This window comes from Amblyomma maculatum, chromosome 11 (assembly GCF_055883805.1).
Source record: "Amblyomma maculatum isolate TAMU_Amacu chromosome 11, ASM5588380v1, whole genome shotgun sequence".
In the NCBI taxonomy this organism is placed as follows: domain Eukaryota; kingdom Metazoa; phylum Arthropoda; class Arachnida; order Ixodida; family Ixodidae; genus Amblyomma; species Amblyomma maculatum.
In genome coordinates this window covers 65,089,984-65,103,838 of record NC_139354.1, presented here as the reverse complement: position 1 = coordinate 65,103,838, position 13,855 = coordinate 65,089,984, and the positions used below count along the sequence as shown (strand labels likewise).

The 13,855-nt window shown below is 44.7% G+C and overlaps 1 protein-coding gene across 1 annotated transcript in view; it reads right to left on the bottom strand.

Annotated features, from left to right (window-relative positions):
• Positions 1 to 13,423, bottom strand: part of LOC146173994 (venom metalloproteinase Antarease-like) — a 62,958-nt gene extending 49,535 nt beyond the window's left edge. The window contains exons 1-4 of the mRNA XM_084585316.1: positions 13,298 to 13,423; positions 12,378 to 12,552; positions 10,941 to 11,033; positions 3,758 to 3,930 (exon numbers count right to left, since the gene is read on the bottom strand). Coding sequence (XP_084441442.1) covers positions 3,758 to 3,930; positions 10,941 to 11,033; positions 12,378 to 12,552; positions 13,298 to 13,423 — 567 coding nt within the window. The remainder of the gene's footprint in view (positions 1 to 3,757; positions 3,931 to 10,940; positions 11,034 to 12,377; positions 12,553 to 13,297) is intronic.
• Positions 13,424 to 13,855: the final 432 nt, after the last annotated feature.

The following is a 13,855-nucleotide window of genomic DNA, read 5'->3' as shown; positions in this document are numbered from 1 at the left end:
CGACTTGAATTAAGAAGCCACAACTGGCCTTCTGAAAATTCGTTATTAATCACAAAGCGTTTTCGAAGAAATTTATCCTTGACAAATAGTGTCAATGACTGCGTAAAAGTCAAACAGAACCATGATAAGCGTAAAGAAACATTGATATGTAGACAACTTGCAGCAAAGTAACGAAATGTCACGAAAAACTAGTGCATCGGAATTTAACACGTTACGCGAGGTATACACCATTTTCCACATTTTTGAAGCTAACTAGCTGCGTAAAACTGGATCGCTCTGTTCTAAAGCGTAAGTGATGGAAAACTAGACAAAACATTGTGACGTATTGGAACGACGTTATTAGACCCATTTGAGAGAAATGGACGCAGAAAAATCAAAACGCCAAAGGTTTCTATGAGCAATGAATGCCTCAGCATGTTAGGAGAAAGGAGCACTGTGCGCACTTTGTCAATCAAAGTATCAGATTATATTGCGCATTGAAAACAACAAAAATTCTGCAAAAATATTTCAAGAAAACCTAAATTCGGTAACGTATCCATTTGGTTAAGCATCAATCATAGTTTTCGCAAGAAGTTAGCGCACTTTATATTCTAGGCTCCTACAAAAAAAAAAAAATGTGTCTGCTTCAGACGATAAAGAACTGAACGCAAAACCGCAAAAAAAGGGTTTATTGCGGTTTTCACTTTTATCGTTTCAGGAGGCACCTTGTTTTCAGAGCTAAAGAAGCTTTGGCTATAATGCTATGAGCGTTTTATTTCTAATCGGAAATTGTGCCCATATTTCCACTCTACTTCCATGTTGAAATGTTGAAACGTTCCAGAGATAATTTCTCAACAAAAAGAGCTTCCATACTATAAACTGTTACAAATCACCAACGATCTGGCAGGCAATGAATGCACTCTTTCTAGATGAAATACATGTGCATAAACTGTTTCATTTCGCTAATCAACAGCAGAGCCCGGCACATTCACTATTTAGGATTAGAGTTTGGTCAAGTCACCCGCAAGTTCCGTGCCAATTTTTAAATTCCTTCTAGCATGGTCGTTCCTTAGCAGAAAATATGCAGTTGTGTAGAGCAGGGATTGCATATTAACTTGGCCGTGAAATGATTAAGATGAAATCCTTCATTGACTAATGGGCTTCGGAACTGACAAAAAGTGAAATCTGCCTCCATAAGGAAACGAACCACTATCCCTCCGACCCCCCAGCCTTGCGCGGAAACCACTCTTCGGCCTATCGTAATTCTCGTTTTCTAGCGTGAGGATGATTGTAACGATGACAATGACGATATGTAGTTAGTGATACAGATAATTACGAAAGTAACGTTGATAATGACGGCACATTTACTGACATTGATAATGATGGCGGTAGCGATGACAATTATGAAGAATTTAGCGAATAATGATGAGAGTAGTGACAGTTATTATGGTGACCTACATAGTAGGGATGACAATGATGATGGAGGTAGTGATAACATTCCCGTAAAGTGGCTTTCGTCATTTCCGCTCATGAGAAGACTTAAGTTCAGTCCTGTAATTTGTTCAAATTACAAATCAATTTTTCTTTACTTGGTTCCTACAACAAATTTCGAAAGGTTACACGCAGATTTACTTTTCAATATAAATTGTATCAGAACGATGGTCTCAATTCCGCTCTAGATATGTCTTCTTAACGCGGCAAAGAACAGTGCGAAGAACGTTTTGATACTGAATTGATAGCTTATCTCTATACCTTAGCTTTACAGCTTATTAAAAACAAACACAGCTCATTACTAAAATGAGTCCATTCCTACTAACCCCATTAGCCTTTCTCTAAGAATAAGCTGTCAGTTCAGCATCGCAAATACTATCGCACACTATTTCCTCTCCCGTTAAGAATACTGAGAAGGCATATATGTAAAAATAAGAACAAACCCATTGCTTTGATTCCCTTTGTTTTGAAACATAAAACTATGTGTGTGCCCTTTCGGTATTGTTCGTGGACCAAATACATGACAAACAGATGGGAAGGTAATATTATTTACAGTGCATAATTTCGCACAGGTCTTTTTTTTTTTTTTTCACTGATTTACAAGTGTACTTTATACGGATGAAATATTGGTCCTGTTATTGTATAAGCATACGTAAAGACACAGTATAGAGGGGGCGACAAAGACTGACAACACAATTGCTAGTTTTAACTAGCAATTCCTTACTAAAAGAATAAACGCTTCGAAGGACTTGAAAAGAAGTCTTTCAAAGCCTTTATTCTAGATGGCACGAAATACAGCATGTCGCAAAAGGTGACTTGAAACAGCTGAAAATCGTCTCTCACAATTTTCTTATCCTCCCGTTTAACGAAGCGTCAGAACGAACACCGTCGTGGTCACAACAGAAGCTATAGGAACGCAGAAAACGCGCATCGCGTTTTCGAAATTCGTTCCTGCCTTATTTCCCGACATTCCAAAGGACCAGAACAGCAAGTATTTGCCCAAACGTTGCACATACGCAATCGGTGTACTCGTAGTCAAAGCGCAAGCTAATCTAACGAAAGGCGCAGCCTCACAGCACCAGCCAAAAAGGGGCGTTGAGAGAGTCATGCTATCAAGAGCGCCTTCATGAGTAGAACGCCAAATCAGACACAGAGAGCGCCGCATATCATACTTGCCTAATATTTACCATCCTATAAAGAGAGGAAGAGAGCAAGATTACGTCAGCGAACTTACACTCGCCGCCGGAGGGCAGCGGCAAGCGTCGACGATCGTAGCTTTGCCGCTCGGCCCCATGCCTTCTCCGCCGGCCGGATGATCGCTTACTTTTGGCAAGGAGACGGTACTTCTTCGCATCTTTTATAGCATGTGCTGCTCCTTTCATGATTAAAGAGCTGGCGGTCTGCCGCCCATGGCTTTTTCCTGAATACCTTACGTTTTTTTTTTTTTTTCATTTCGCACGGTTGTAGCATTCCGCTAAACGAAACCAACTAGTCCGAAAGCCCTTCTAGGTTTAATTCAACACGATCATTATCAAGGAGAAGTAAAATATTATTCCAATGATATACTTATTAATTCCTGTAGACATACAGGAATGTGCGTCGCACCCCGCTAGAGTGGCGCATTAGTTAGGACGCTCAACTACTGTGGCCAAGGCTGCGGGATCAAATCCCGTGCCTCGGTGGCCACTCTTCGGTGAAGGCGAGAAGCAAGGTGCCCATGTGCTGTGCAATGTCGGCATACATTAAAGAACCCCAGGTGGTCGAAAATTCCGGAGTACTCCACTACAACGTCTCTCACAGCCTGAGTCGCTTTGGGACGCAAAACCCCAAAACCAAACCAGGAGTGTGTCCTACAAGTAGATATTGGTGAAGGCGTATATTCCAATGGGCTGCGTACCACGGTTATACTCAGCGATGATTGAAAAGTTTCTTTTATAAGGTTTTCGTGTTTTATAGAAGTGCCGTAATATTACTGCATTGCTTTTTCCGCCCTCATGTTTGTTAAATCCGTTTAGTAAGCCTACCTTTTGTAGTTACTAGCATCTGTTGTTGCGAAGTTGTGTTCGTGAACACTAAAAATTATTTAGCTGCTTTTGACCTGCTGCTATATGATATCTAGCGTTTTCCCTCGCTTAATAACTTTAAAGGCCAATACTCCCTTTAATATGCGAGAACAGCTGCATGCCGTTCAATAATTCACGTAACATTCAATTATCGCAGCAAAAACGTTGTGTGCGCAGTGGAACCTCAGTTTAAAAATTAAAATTACGGAAGAGTTGGTTCTTACGTATCTGTACTGAGCAACACCTTGTCGATATGTTCGCAAAAAGAAGTCTTCGGGAAGAAGAGAGCTTGGCTTCAGCTTGAGGGTAATATCGTCGTTGAGCTTAAGGACCCTTGTGCCCTCATCACTGCGCTCATCAAGCAGCTCGGGAAAAACGACAGCCTGGTACTTCGTCGCTAGAAATATAAACAAATACAAATTGTTGACAGGTACTATCGATCCGACGATAATATGTCAAACGCATCTGAAAATTATGAAAACCTGTTTGGAACTTATCATTACATTCGACGATCGTACGGCAAACTATTTTATATCCATTCTTAGTTCATAAAGTCAGCGACCACTTGTGCACCAGTGATTATTACGAATTGGTCAGCACTACAAAAGTTTATAACTGCCCACTCCTAAATGGGTTAACATTTTTTACACTCATCTAACTTTGAAGCCGAGAGACATGTCTTCTTGCTTTATCTGGCTTCTTGAACGCAATATTACGACGAGACCGGTTTAGATCCGCTTATCCTATCGTTTTTATCCACGCCGTAATAATTTGTTTTTAGGGACAATAACCATATGTATAATTTATACTTGCGTTGCATTTCTAGGTATGTGACAACGATACATTATGCGATGTAGACTTTTCCCATCAATACCTGCAATACATATTTTACCCGAGAATTTCTAATTGTCACCTATTCTTGATATAAAGCCGGCCCCGTGTTAAGAAAGCTTCGAAAACAGCAAGCCCTGAATGTCAGGATTATTATAATGACGACAGTTATCGAACTTATACTCACCGCCAACTGCACGGCATCTTAGTGGTAACAATGCGCATTGAAGAAAGAAGACGAATTGTGGCAACATTTTCAATACAAACCCCGTGCGCCAAAGCCCTTACTTCGTCAGGGATTCGACTTTCAGCTACAAACTGCAGATGCCGGTAATTTACACGAATCGCCGAAGTCCCGGTCGTCCAGTGCCTTTTATTATTGTCATGACCTGCTATCATTTCTAAATATTTATTTGACCATTTTATTCACGTAATCGCAAATACCAACAAAGAATTTCAAAACCATCGCAATGTCAGTGACAGAAATGTTTTTACGGATTGCAGTAAATACCAGTGTTTATGGACAACCTACGCGCGTTTTAAATGTGCACCCTCATGTTCAGTCAACAGATTGTGCAAATGGTTTTGTTTCCAATTTTGTACAATAGCATTTGAATCTCTCACAAAAATTCCTCCCGAAGAGAAGTGCGAGCGAAAGCAAATTTCTATCAGAAAGGCAATCTTAAATAGCTAAACATATCTAAAGCCCTTTGCTGCATTCCATCCAACACCAGCGTAAAGATACATAAGGGTGGTCGTTTGGCCATCATATAAATCACAAAAGAATGATAAAAACGTACTTTATATAGCAGTAAAACCTCCAAGAGATTCCTGTTTCACATTCCTGTTCACGTGCTGTCTAATTCACGTGAACAGGAATTTGTATTTGAGCCCCACAACGCTGCCCGGAACCTCAAATACAACGCAGAATTCAACACAGCCCACAGAAGCATTTGGTTATGAAGCATTTAACCGACATTGAATGTGCATCGCCAACTTAACGAGAATAGATTTGGGAACGTCCGTAATTGATGTCACTGATTCTATTATTTTGTCGATTGCTCACCATATTCCTCAAACTAGGCTAAAACTAATATTGTAGCCTTCGTCAATGGGTGCTTTCTACCTCTGCAATTAACACAATAAATGCCAGTTGACACAGATAGCGCCTTACTCGACATTCGTTATGATTTTAAAGTGAATCATGTTTCTACGGAGTAACTAACTCACGCTACCAAACCACCTCAAAAGTCTCGTGAAGCAGTCATTGTTACATCATCTTCGGAAAGCGCTGTTGAAAAATCGTGTCTTCGCCGATTCCCGATTAGCTTCTTTAGCACTTTCTAGCTCGAACGAAGAATTCAGCGCCAGCTTATCGAACGAGAAAGGGCGGTATCTTAAGCTAGTGGAGGGCGGTATTAAGCATGCAACCCTCCTATTCCCAACCCTCTTTCAACTTTACTTCAATAAATCTTTTCATCATTTTCACCTTTCCACAATGCAGGGCACCCGGCTAATGTATCTGGTTCTGTTCATTAAATTACGCAGGAAAATAATGTCAACAAAATCAGCACTTGACTGAGGCACTTAAAAAATGAAAACGAAGACAGTTTTTTTTTTTTTTGTTGTTGTTGTTACATGCACTTCCAATATACTGCACATCTTGAATAAATAGCAGAGAAAGCACAAGTACTCGTGGTTTTCTTTCCCGCCTTTGCCCACTGATAAGCAACCCCGGAAGCAGTAGTTCACAAATACCAAGTAAAATCTTTTAAATTCCGCCTCGGCACGGCCGGACGTGAGCGTCGGTGACGAGCGCCATCGCCCTGCCGCTCGAGTCCGGCTGTGGCCGAGGGTAGAGTTTACAGCCCCCCACTTGCCTTTCTTAAGCAATACGTTGTTACATCCTGGAGGACCTCAAATGAAACAATGTACAAAGGCAAAAAATAATAAACAGATGTTGTAAATTGCATGGATTTGCATTTATGTATTAGTACATCTTATCATCGGGTTCGCACCCAGGTCCATTCCTTCAGCGATCAAGCGTCTTTAAAGTTGACTGTAGTTTAGGTCTGGTTAACCCTAGTTGAATTGCGAAATCGACGGCTGCGTGGCAACGCTTGTTTCCAAATGAAGAGTCGGATGCTTTTCACTCACCGGTGTTATATAATTTTATGCCATAGCCGGTCGCACATAAAACACGCACTTCGAAAGGGATTGTTCGTGAACGGCGGCGAAACTCTCGCGTGGCAGACTCGTGCTCGCCCACTATTTGTGCAAAGTCGGCGCACCGACCACCTTCGACGTCTCCAGGCCCAACTATTAAACCAACCAGAGCTCTCTTCCTTCTTTTCTCGTGACGTGCAGTGCGCTTTTCATCCGTTTCTTCTGCATGAGGGCTTCGTTGGGCCGGCCATTTGTGGTTATGCCATACGAGCGTGGAGGAAGAACTTTGGCTCCGGGCGACCGAGCGCTGCATCGAACACAAGCAGTGTTCCGTTGAACGCATCAAATTGCATCTAAATATGGGAGACATTTAAGCTCCGCCTTTGAGGGTAAGACTCGATAGCGTTGGCTACCAGCCCACATATAAAGCCTGGCTTTAACCAAGCCGTATGAACGTGCCTTAGTGCCCTATAGGGGTAACGTGAATACGATGGTCCTGGCAGGCCGATTCTGACATAACTGACTCATGTGAAACGAGAGACTCAAGTTGAATTTGCGGCTACGGCATACGAGCATACGCGACGAGCCGAGCTGGCTGGCGTAGTGTTGCTTTCGCCACAAAACCTGGGTCACCGCTGCGAGTACTTTCGCTCGTTATAGCAGTATTTTTCAAGCTTTTAAAGTCTCCCTTGGCTCAAGAGAAAAATCACGCGTAGGCCAGATCTCTCCATAAGATGTGTCTGCGAGAGTCCGCGGGATATTGGAGAGGGTCTGCCTAATCTTTAGGGAAAAAATCCTCCTCTCAAAAAATTGAAATCCTATCCCACCGATCCCCAGCCGAGTGCTTTAACCGACTACGCCATGCCAGGAACGTGACAAACAACTTATTTCAACTTGCATAGCGTTCCTTCTCCACGGCAATATAGGACGCGACGATGCCTGCACCCCGGACAACAGGAGGGAGCGTAGCGCAAGCCATATGCCGCCGGCTGTGAAGGCCAGGCACCCCAACGAGAGCGCACCTTCAACGCCAAGTGGAGCTACTCAGATCGACTCCAGCCAGCACTGAAGAAGCCATCTGTCCAGCATTGAGTGATCAGCAGGGTTCCTTGAAATAAGCAATGCAGTAGAACCAGCCCCAAATGCTTTCGCCTTATCGGTCTTCAGCGGTCTTAAGTGTCTAAAAAATGTTTATGTCCTCTCGCTTTCTAAGGTACATGGTACCTACACCTGATCATCCTATTCATAATGGTTGCCACAGTTCTTTTGAAAACTAATTAGTCCGAAGGTAACGATTTTGATGTGCGTCTCTTTCTTAATCGAGTATTCCGGGTGCGCTCTTAAATCAAATTATAACCACAGATAGAAGGTTTTTCCGATATCAGATTGACCCGATCATGTGCCAGCCGCATTCAACTTATGTCATAAAACTGAAATCTCACTCAACTACATGTCATTAGGCGATGTCCTACTTCACTAGCCATCCTTTACGAACCACTCTGTTAAACTACGGGACCAGTAGGTATCGTCCTCTCGAAATCTATACCGTGACCTTATAACAACTGGTGACTACAGCGCTCTGCTACTGAACCGAGGATGCGGGATCGAATTCCGGACTCGGCAGCCACTTTTCAACGAAGGAAAAATGGAGAGGCACCCGTGTGCCATGCGATTTCAGTGCACGTCAAAACAAATTGGTGGTGGCTTAGCTTGGTTAAGCCAGGATATTAGAAGCGAAAAGCTTCGGCGATGCCATAGCTTAGCTTGTGGTTCTTTGGCGCAGTTGTGGCTTACTAGCTTGTTTTTCACGGTTGCCCCTTATATAAATATCATGGCTTATCATCACGATGAAACATTGATTACAGCCGTACATCACATAAGATTAAACTTTATTCCAATTCCATAGCATCATCATCGTTACACTTCTGTATACACATAAACACAGCCCGCTGAAAGCGCGCGGCACCGGCTAAAGGTCGGCCGGCGGAGTCGCGGCGGCGGTTGCGGCGACAGTGACTACTCCGACCACCTGCGCCTCTCCTGTGACGTCACGTGTTTTGCGCATGCGCAGTTGTGGCTTTTATTGCGAAAGCAATACTACGCCAGGTCTAACCGCTGGTCGCTGTGTGCCGTGCCCGTGTCCATGACCGTGGTCCCCTGGCAGGAGCTGCCAACTTGGGTCTCTCGTTTCATATGGGATGGTTATGTCAGACTGACACCACTGAACGACCCAAACCCCACTGAACGACCCAAACAAATAAATTCGTTTTTCTAATTCTTCGCTCAGATAACCACCTTAAAAATATAATTTCCTTTCTGTAACGAGCTGCTCCGTTCTAAATTTATTTGCCAGCGTTCTTGTCGGCTCCGAAGTTCATGCTGCTGAGGAGTGCTGACAATATTCAGCAGCATTACGCCAGGTTTCAGCTCTTCGCGTATGCCGTGGCCGCAGCCACCAATGACCTTGAACAGCCGGGCCTAGCAACCGCTTAGCAGGGCTCCGCCAGATGGCGCCACAGTCGGCGCCGCGCCGCTGCTACTCGCTCCCGCCAGATGTGCCTTCAGCGAGCAGAGGAGAGGAGACGATTCGCGGATATAAACGCACTTCGCCTCTTTGGAATCTAGTCGTTATGGAGAGCGCTAAAGAGAGGCAAAAAGGACAGAATGAAGCTAGAAAGAGACGATGCGCTCAAGAGACAGCAGGAGAACGCGCTGCACGGCTCAAGAAGCGTCGTAAAGAAGATGCAGCTAGAACAACTTCAACCATGCTTCGCGTTCTTGATATAGTCGCAGCTGCCACTATGAAACACCAACTAACCATACGCCACCCACAAACGTAGCCATGCAGCTGTTGCTTTCGCAACTCGACCAGGCTTAGCCAGAGCTAAATGAGCCTATTTGTATACGTGGTTTTGTGAGGAATGAACACTTACAAGAGCCATGAGTACCACCGTAGTGGAGGGCTCCGGATTGTTATATACTAACCAGGTGTTAACATGAGTAGGTGTCACACAGGGCACGGGTGCTTTGCATTTCTCTCCATGAAAACTCGCCAGCTGCTCCCGGAATAGGATCTGCAAACTCCACCCCAGTTTTCAAGCGTTCTAACCAGTGAGAGAGTGGGTACCGTGGAACGTGGAAGCTATGACATACCCTGAATAGTGTGCAAGCTCAACGTGGTGCTACGAAAAACGAAAAGGTCACTACCGTTAATACCTTTTGTAACAAGAACGGAGAAATGGTACAATGCAAAGGCGACATTGAAAGGCAGATTAGGGTGATGTGGCCGGGGAATGAGCAGTGCCGGAAGAGGCAAAGGCGAAAGCGTATAGTGGAAAGCGGAGGAGCAGGTTACGGCGAGGGCAGGTGAAGGGCTTTTGCTCAATTCGCGATGGTGATGCATGATATTTCGAGGTTAATATGACGCTTAGATGAGAAACTGTCCACGCGACCAATGCGCCGCTAGAGCCGAGGTCATCTCCAGTAAACCCTCCGCCTGCTGCGACCATCTAACTTAGCTTTTTATTGAATTTAAAGGCTGCATTTTCAACTCCCATTGTCCGTCATGGTTCTTTTCATGGGCACAAGACATGCATAGGCGAGGCTCAGAGAAGTTTAAAAAGTTAACGTGTGTTGTATTACTTCAAATATCGTCAAGCGAAGGAGCGACAACTACGGACGTTTTCTTCTTAATTATTACATATAATATCGATATTACCAAGGCATAAAATTCTTAGTTTGAGAGAGTTTCTAGCGCTTTCAGTCCGGTGTCAAGATTTTCTGTCGCCGCGTGGCACGCAATCATTCAAAAAGAATCGAAATAGTGCCACTTGTCTACAAGGTGGCTGGGAATCGGGTATCTCTGGATCAATGAGCCCGTGTACACTGGCTGCGCAAACTTCTGTGCACAGCTAACCCGGCATTCGTTCTTGAACAATCATTTTCGCTTTGGTTATCCCTCTCGCCAACTGCCAACTGTGTTGCTAATTTGCTATTGTCCTGTCTTATTACAGTTATCATAAGCTGTCGCTCATTCTTATGCTTGGCAGCATTAAGTACACGCATGCCTAATGTAAATTTCCTCTAAAACCGTCCTTTGTTTATGACAACAAAACATGGGTGAGCGTGCTTAGATTCCTGCAGTTGGATAATCTAGGCGTAGCACTGATTAGACATAAAGGGCCCATGAAAAGCTATTACTAGACTTATAAAACGCGCACTATCAATAAGTATCCCATCAATCCTTTCTGCTATGCAAAACGTTTTGAACTAGTGCCTTTATCATCCAACATATGGGTGATCGAAAATAATACGCCTCCTCTCCCCCCTCAACTCAACAAATGCCGGCGCGCAAGAAAAATAAAAGAACACAAGTAGCGAAGGCGCCCCCTCTCGCCCCGTACTACTTGCCTAACTTGGGAGCATCCAATGAGCGGGCGCGCACAGCTGTCCCACTGACGTCAGTGGAGAGGCTTCCGCGCGGCGGTGCATCGCCCAAATCGGCTGCGAACGGTCGCCAGGACAATTTTTAAAAATTTATTTGCAAATTATCCGCATCGCGTAAAACTTTCAAATCTGACTAGATTGCGCGCAAAGACCACCTCTGTGAATTTCTTGCATTAGAGTTTTACTCGAGGTAGATTTTCAGGGGTCCTAATATATCGTGGACTCTCCTTTCAGGAGAAGCTTTGGTCTATAATTTGATACTGTTCCGATATCAAAATATTTCCTTTACAGCAATCATGTACCAGTAATGACTGTCAGTTAACGTGCTCGGAAAACCCAAGCGAAGTGTTTAAGTTCACTTATTGCACATGTTTATTTACTTTTTTACAGTGCGCTGCAGCCCCTACTCCCTATTATGGATTCTAATAGGTAGAGTAGAAAATGCTTAAAAAATGCACAAGAAATATTATATCAGAAAACGAGCATGACTACATGCAATTCGTAAACAATAAAAAAAAACATCAGTTACACTAAATAAGCAATGCTGCGAATGGAACTGAGATTCATTATTAAATCAGAAAAAATATCTTTCGAATCATTTATAATGCGTGGAATAAGTAAGTATTTACTATCCTTTTTTCTAGCACTGCACAGTGATAACGATTTTGCTAGGTGATATATAGATAGTATTACTGCCTTAGGCTTTAAAAAGACCGCGGCACATGCTAATTTGGTTAGTTTTGAATAAATAAAATGTTTAATTGTTCCTTGTATTTCACAGATAGTATGTTCAGTGCAGTATGTAAAGTATATGAATATGTAAAAAACTATAATGAAAGTATATGAATATGTAAAAAACTATAATGAAAAAGTAACAGCAAGGAAGGAAAAAGAAAAGAAGCAAAAACAAAAACGTAAAAAGTAAACAGAATACAAAAATACAAAAGATTCTATAGTAAAAGTTAATTCTAGACGTAGAGAAAGCAATCAAACGCAGTACGAGATTATAATGAAGTTAAGCCCAGTACTCGCGATTCTTTCGAATTTCCGCAGATTCGGATGCTTGAGTGCCTTCCTGTAATTTACTGAACTAGAGTTAGCAAAAAAAATGCTATCAAAAAAGGTATGCAGGCTCCTGTTTGCTCATCGACAGGTTCCATGAGAACATTTCCATGACCTCACCGCAGATATCCAGCGGTTGGCGCCGCAGTTGCTGCCGAGGGCGCCTCAGAACGCTCTTGCCCTAATCGGAACCGAAGCTCTTCTCGACGCCATGTGAATCCCGCGATCCGGAGCCAGGTAAGTCTACGGCGCCCTGATTTGATCCCCACCGCTTTGATTCTCGTCGTCAAGGCTACCGGCAAGTGCCGCAGAATGGGCCCTTATCACGAGCCCACTTACGGAGTCTGCTGGTCGAGCGGGAGCATGGCCTGGAGGCTGAGCGCCAGTGAACCATCTTGCACGCCGCCAAGGTGAAGGCGTTGAGGCAGGAGCTAAACCAGTAGCTAATAAGGTGCAGCAGCAGAAGAAGAGCCTCAAGGCCTAGCGGAAGTTTGATGAGGAGCAGTCGGCACAGCTGCAGTGACAAGTGCACCCACTGTAGGTGGAGCTACAGAGGGCAATGGCCTCAGTGCGTAAACGGGTTTGTTTTAAAGTGGTGAAGCTGGAGCACTCCTACCGGGAGACTGGGCGCGAGCGGCAGGAGACAGATTGCCGCCTCGCTTCGACCTAGGAGCAAGCCGAGGCCCTGGAAGTTGTATGCGCTTAACTGAGGCAGCGGCTCGACCAGGTCGCCTAGAAATGGCTGCCTAACAAGCCTCCGATGACAAGTGAAGAAACTGACCAAGATGCACCAGATGGCGCTGGAGACGGAACGGGCGAGGCGCCGGCGCCACCTGGACTCTCTATAGCAGCGCTTCGAGGAGAGGGCCTGCCTGGTCGAAGAGTTGCGTGCCCGTTGTCTGAAGCCATCGAAACGCACAGCCATAAGGTGGGCCAGCTGTCAAGCGAGAAGGCCGCTGCCGAAGAGGCAGAACAGCCATGGAGCTCATCATGGAGTTGGAGACACTCGAAGTCAGGCATGCAAAGGATGTTCAGAGCCTGGAAGAGAAGTTGTTGATCGAGTCTGGGCGGGAGGAATGGGAGCTGCTGGAGCGTTTTTTACTTGCACTCGGTGTCGCCCATTAAAAGCGAGTGGTGTGTTTTGAGCAAGAGCTGCGAGAAAGGCTCAATACGCAAGAGCTGCAGCACAGTGTGGACGAACACCTTACATAGGAGAACGGTTCTTCCGCTGCGTATATGAATCGCCTGCATCAGCTCACCAAGACCCACACCCGGCTCCAAAAGCGGTGTCTACTGAGCGAAGGTTCTAACCAATCGAGGTGCTCAAGTTTAAGGCTGGGATCTCGGTTTTGATTTTTGCCCTCGAGGTTGAGGAAATGTTTCATGCGGTGACATAGACCTAACGTTTAATGAGTATCCTGGGCTGAAAGAACATACTCTGAACCTGCGCTGAGCTAAAGGACCACCACACGATAACGGGAGGCAGACGTCGACGGAGATACCATGAACAAAACCAAGGCTGCGGAGGCCAGTAGCGGCGAAGGTGAGCAGGGAGATGAGCCTGTGAAAGTCGATATCGAGAATGGGTACTCCTCTTCAAGCAAGAAGAGTGATAAGGAGGATGATTACAAGCCTAAGATGCCGAGGTTCGAGCCCGACAAGGTATTCACACTGACCGAAATGGGAATTGAGGTCATGGGGCCATCATCCAGCTGAATGTCTTCAATGTCTTCCCTAGTTGCGGGACCCATATGTTTCCAGCAGCTCCTGGCCCCTGTCTGTCAGTGCGAGCTGGATCGATAGGGCGGGGCTGGACA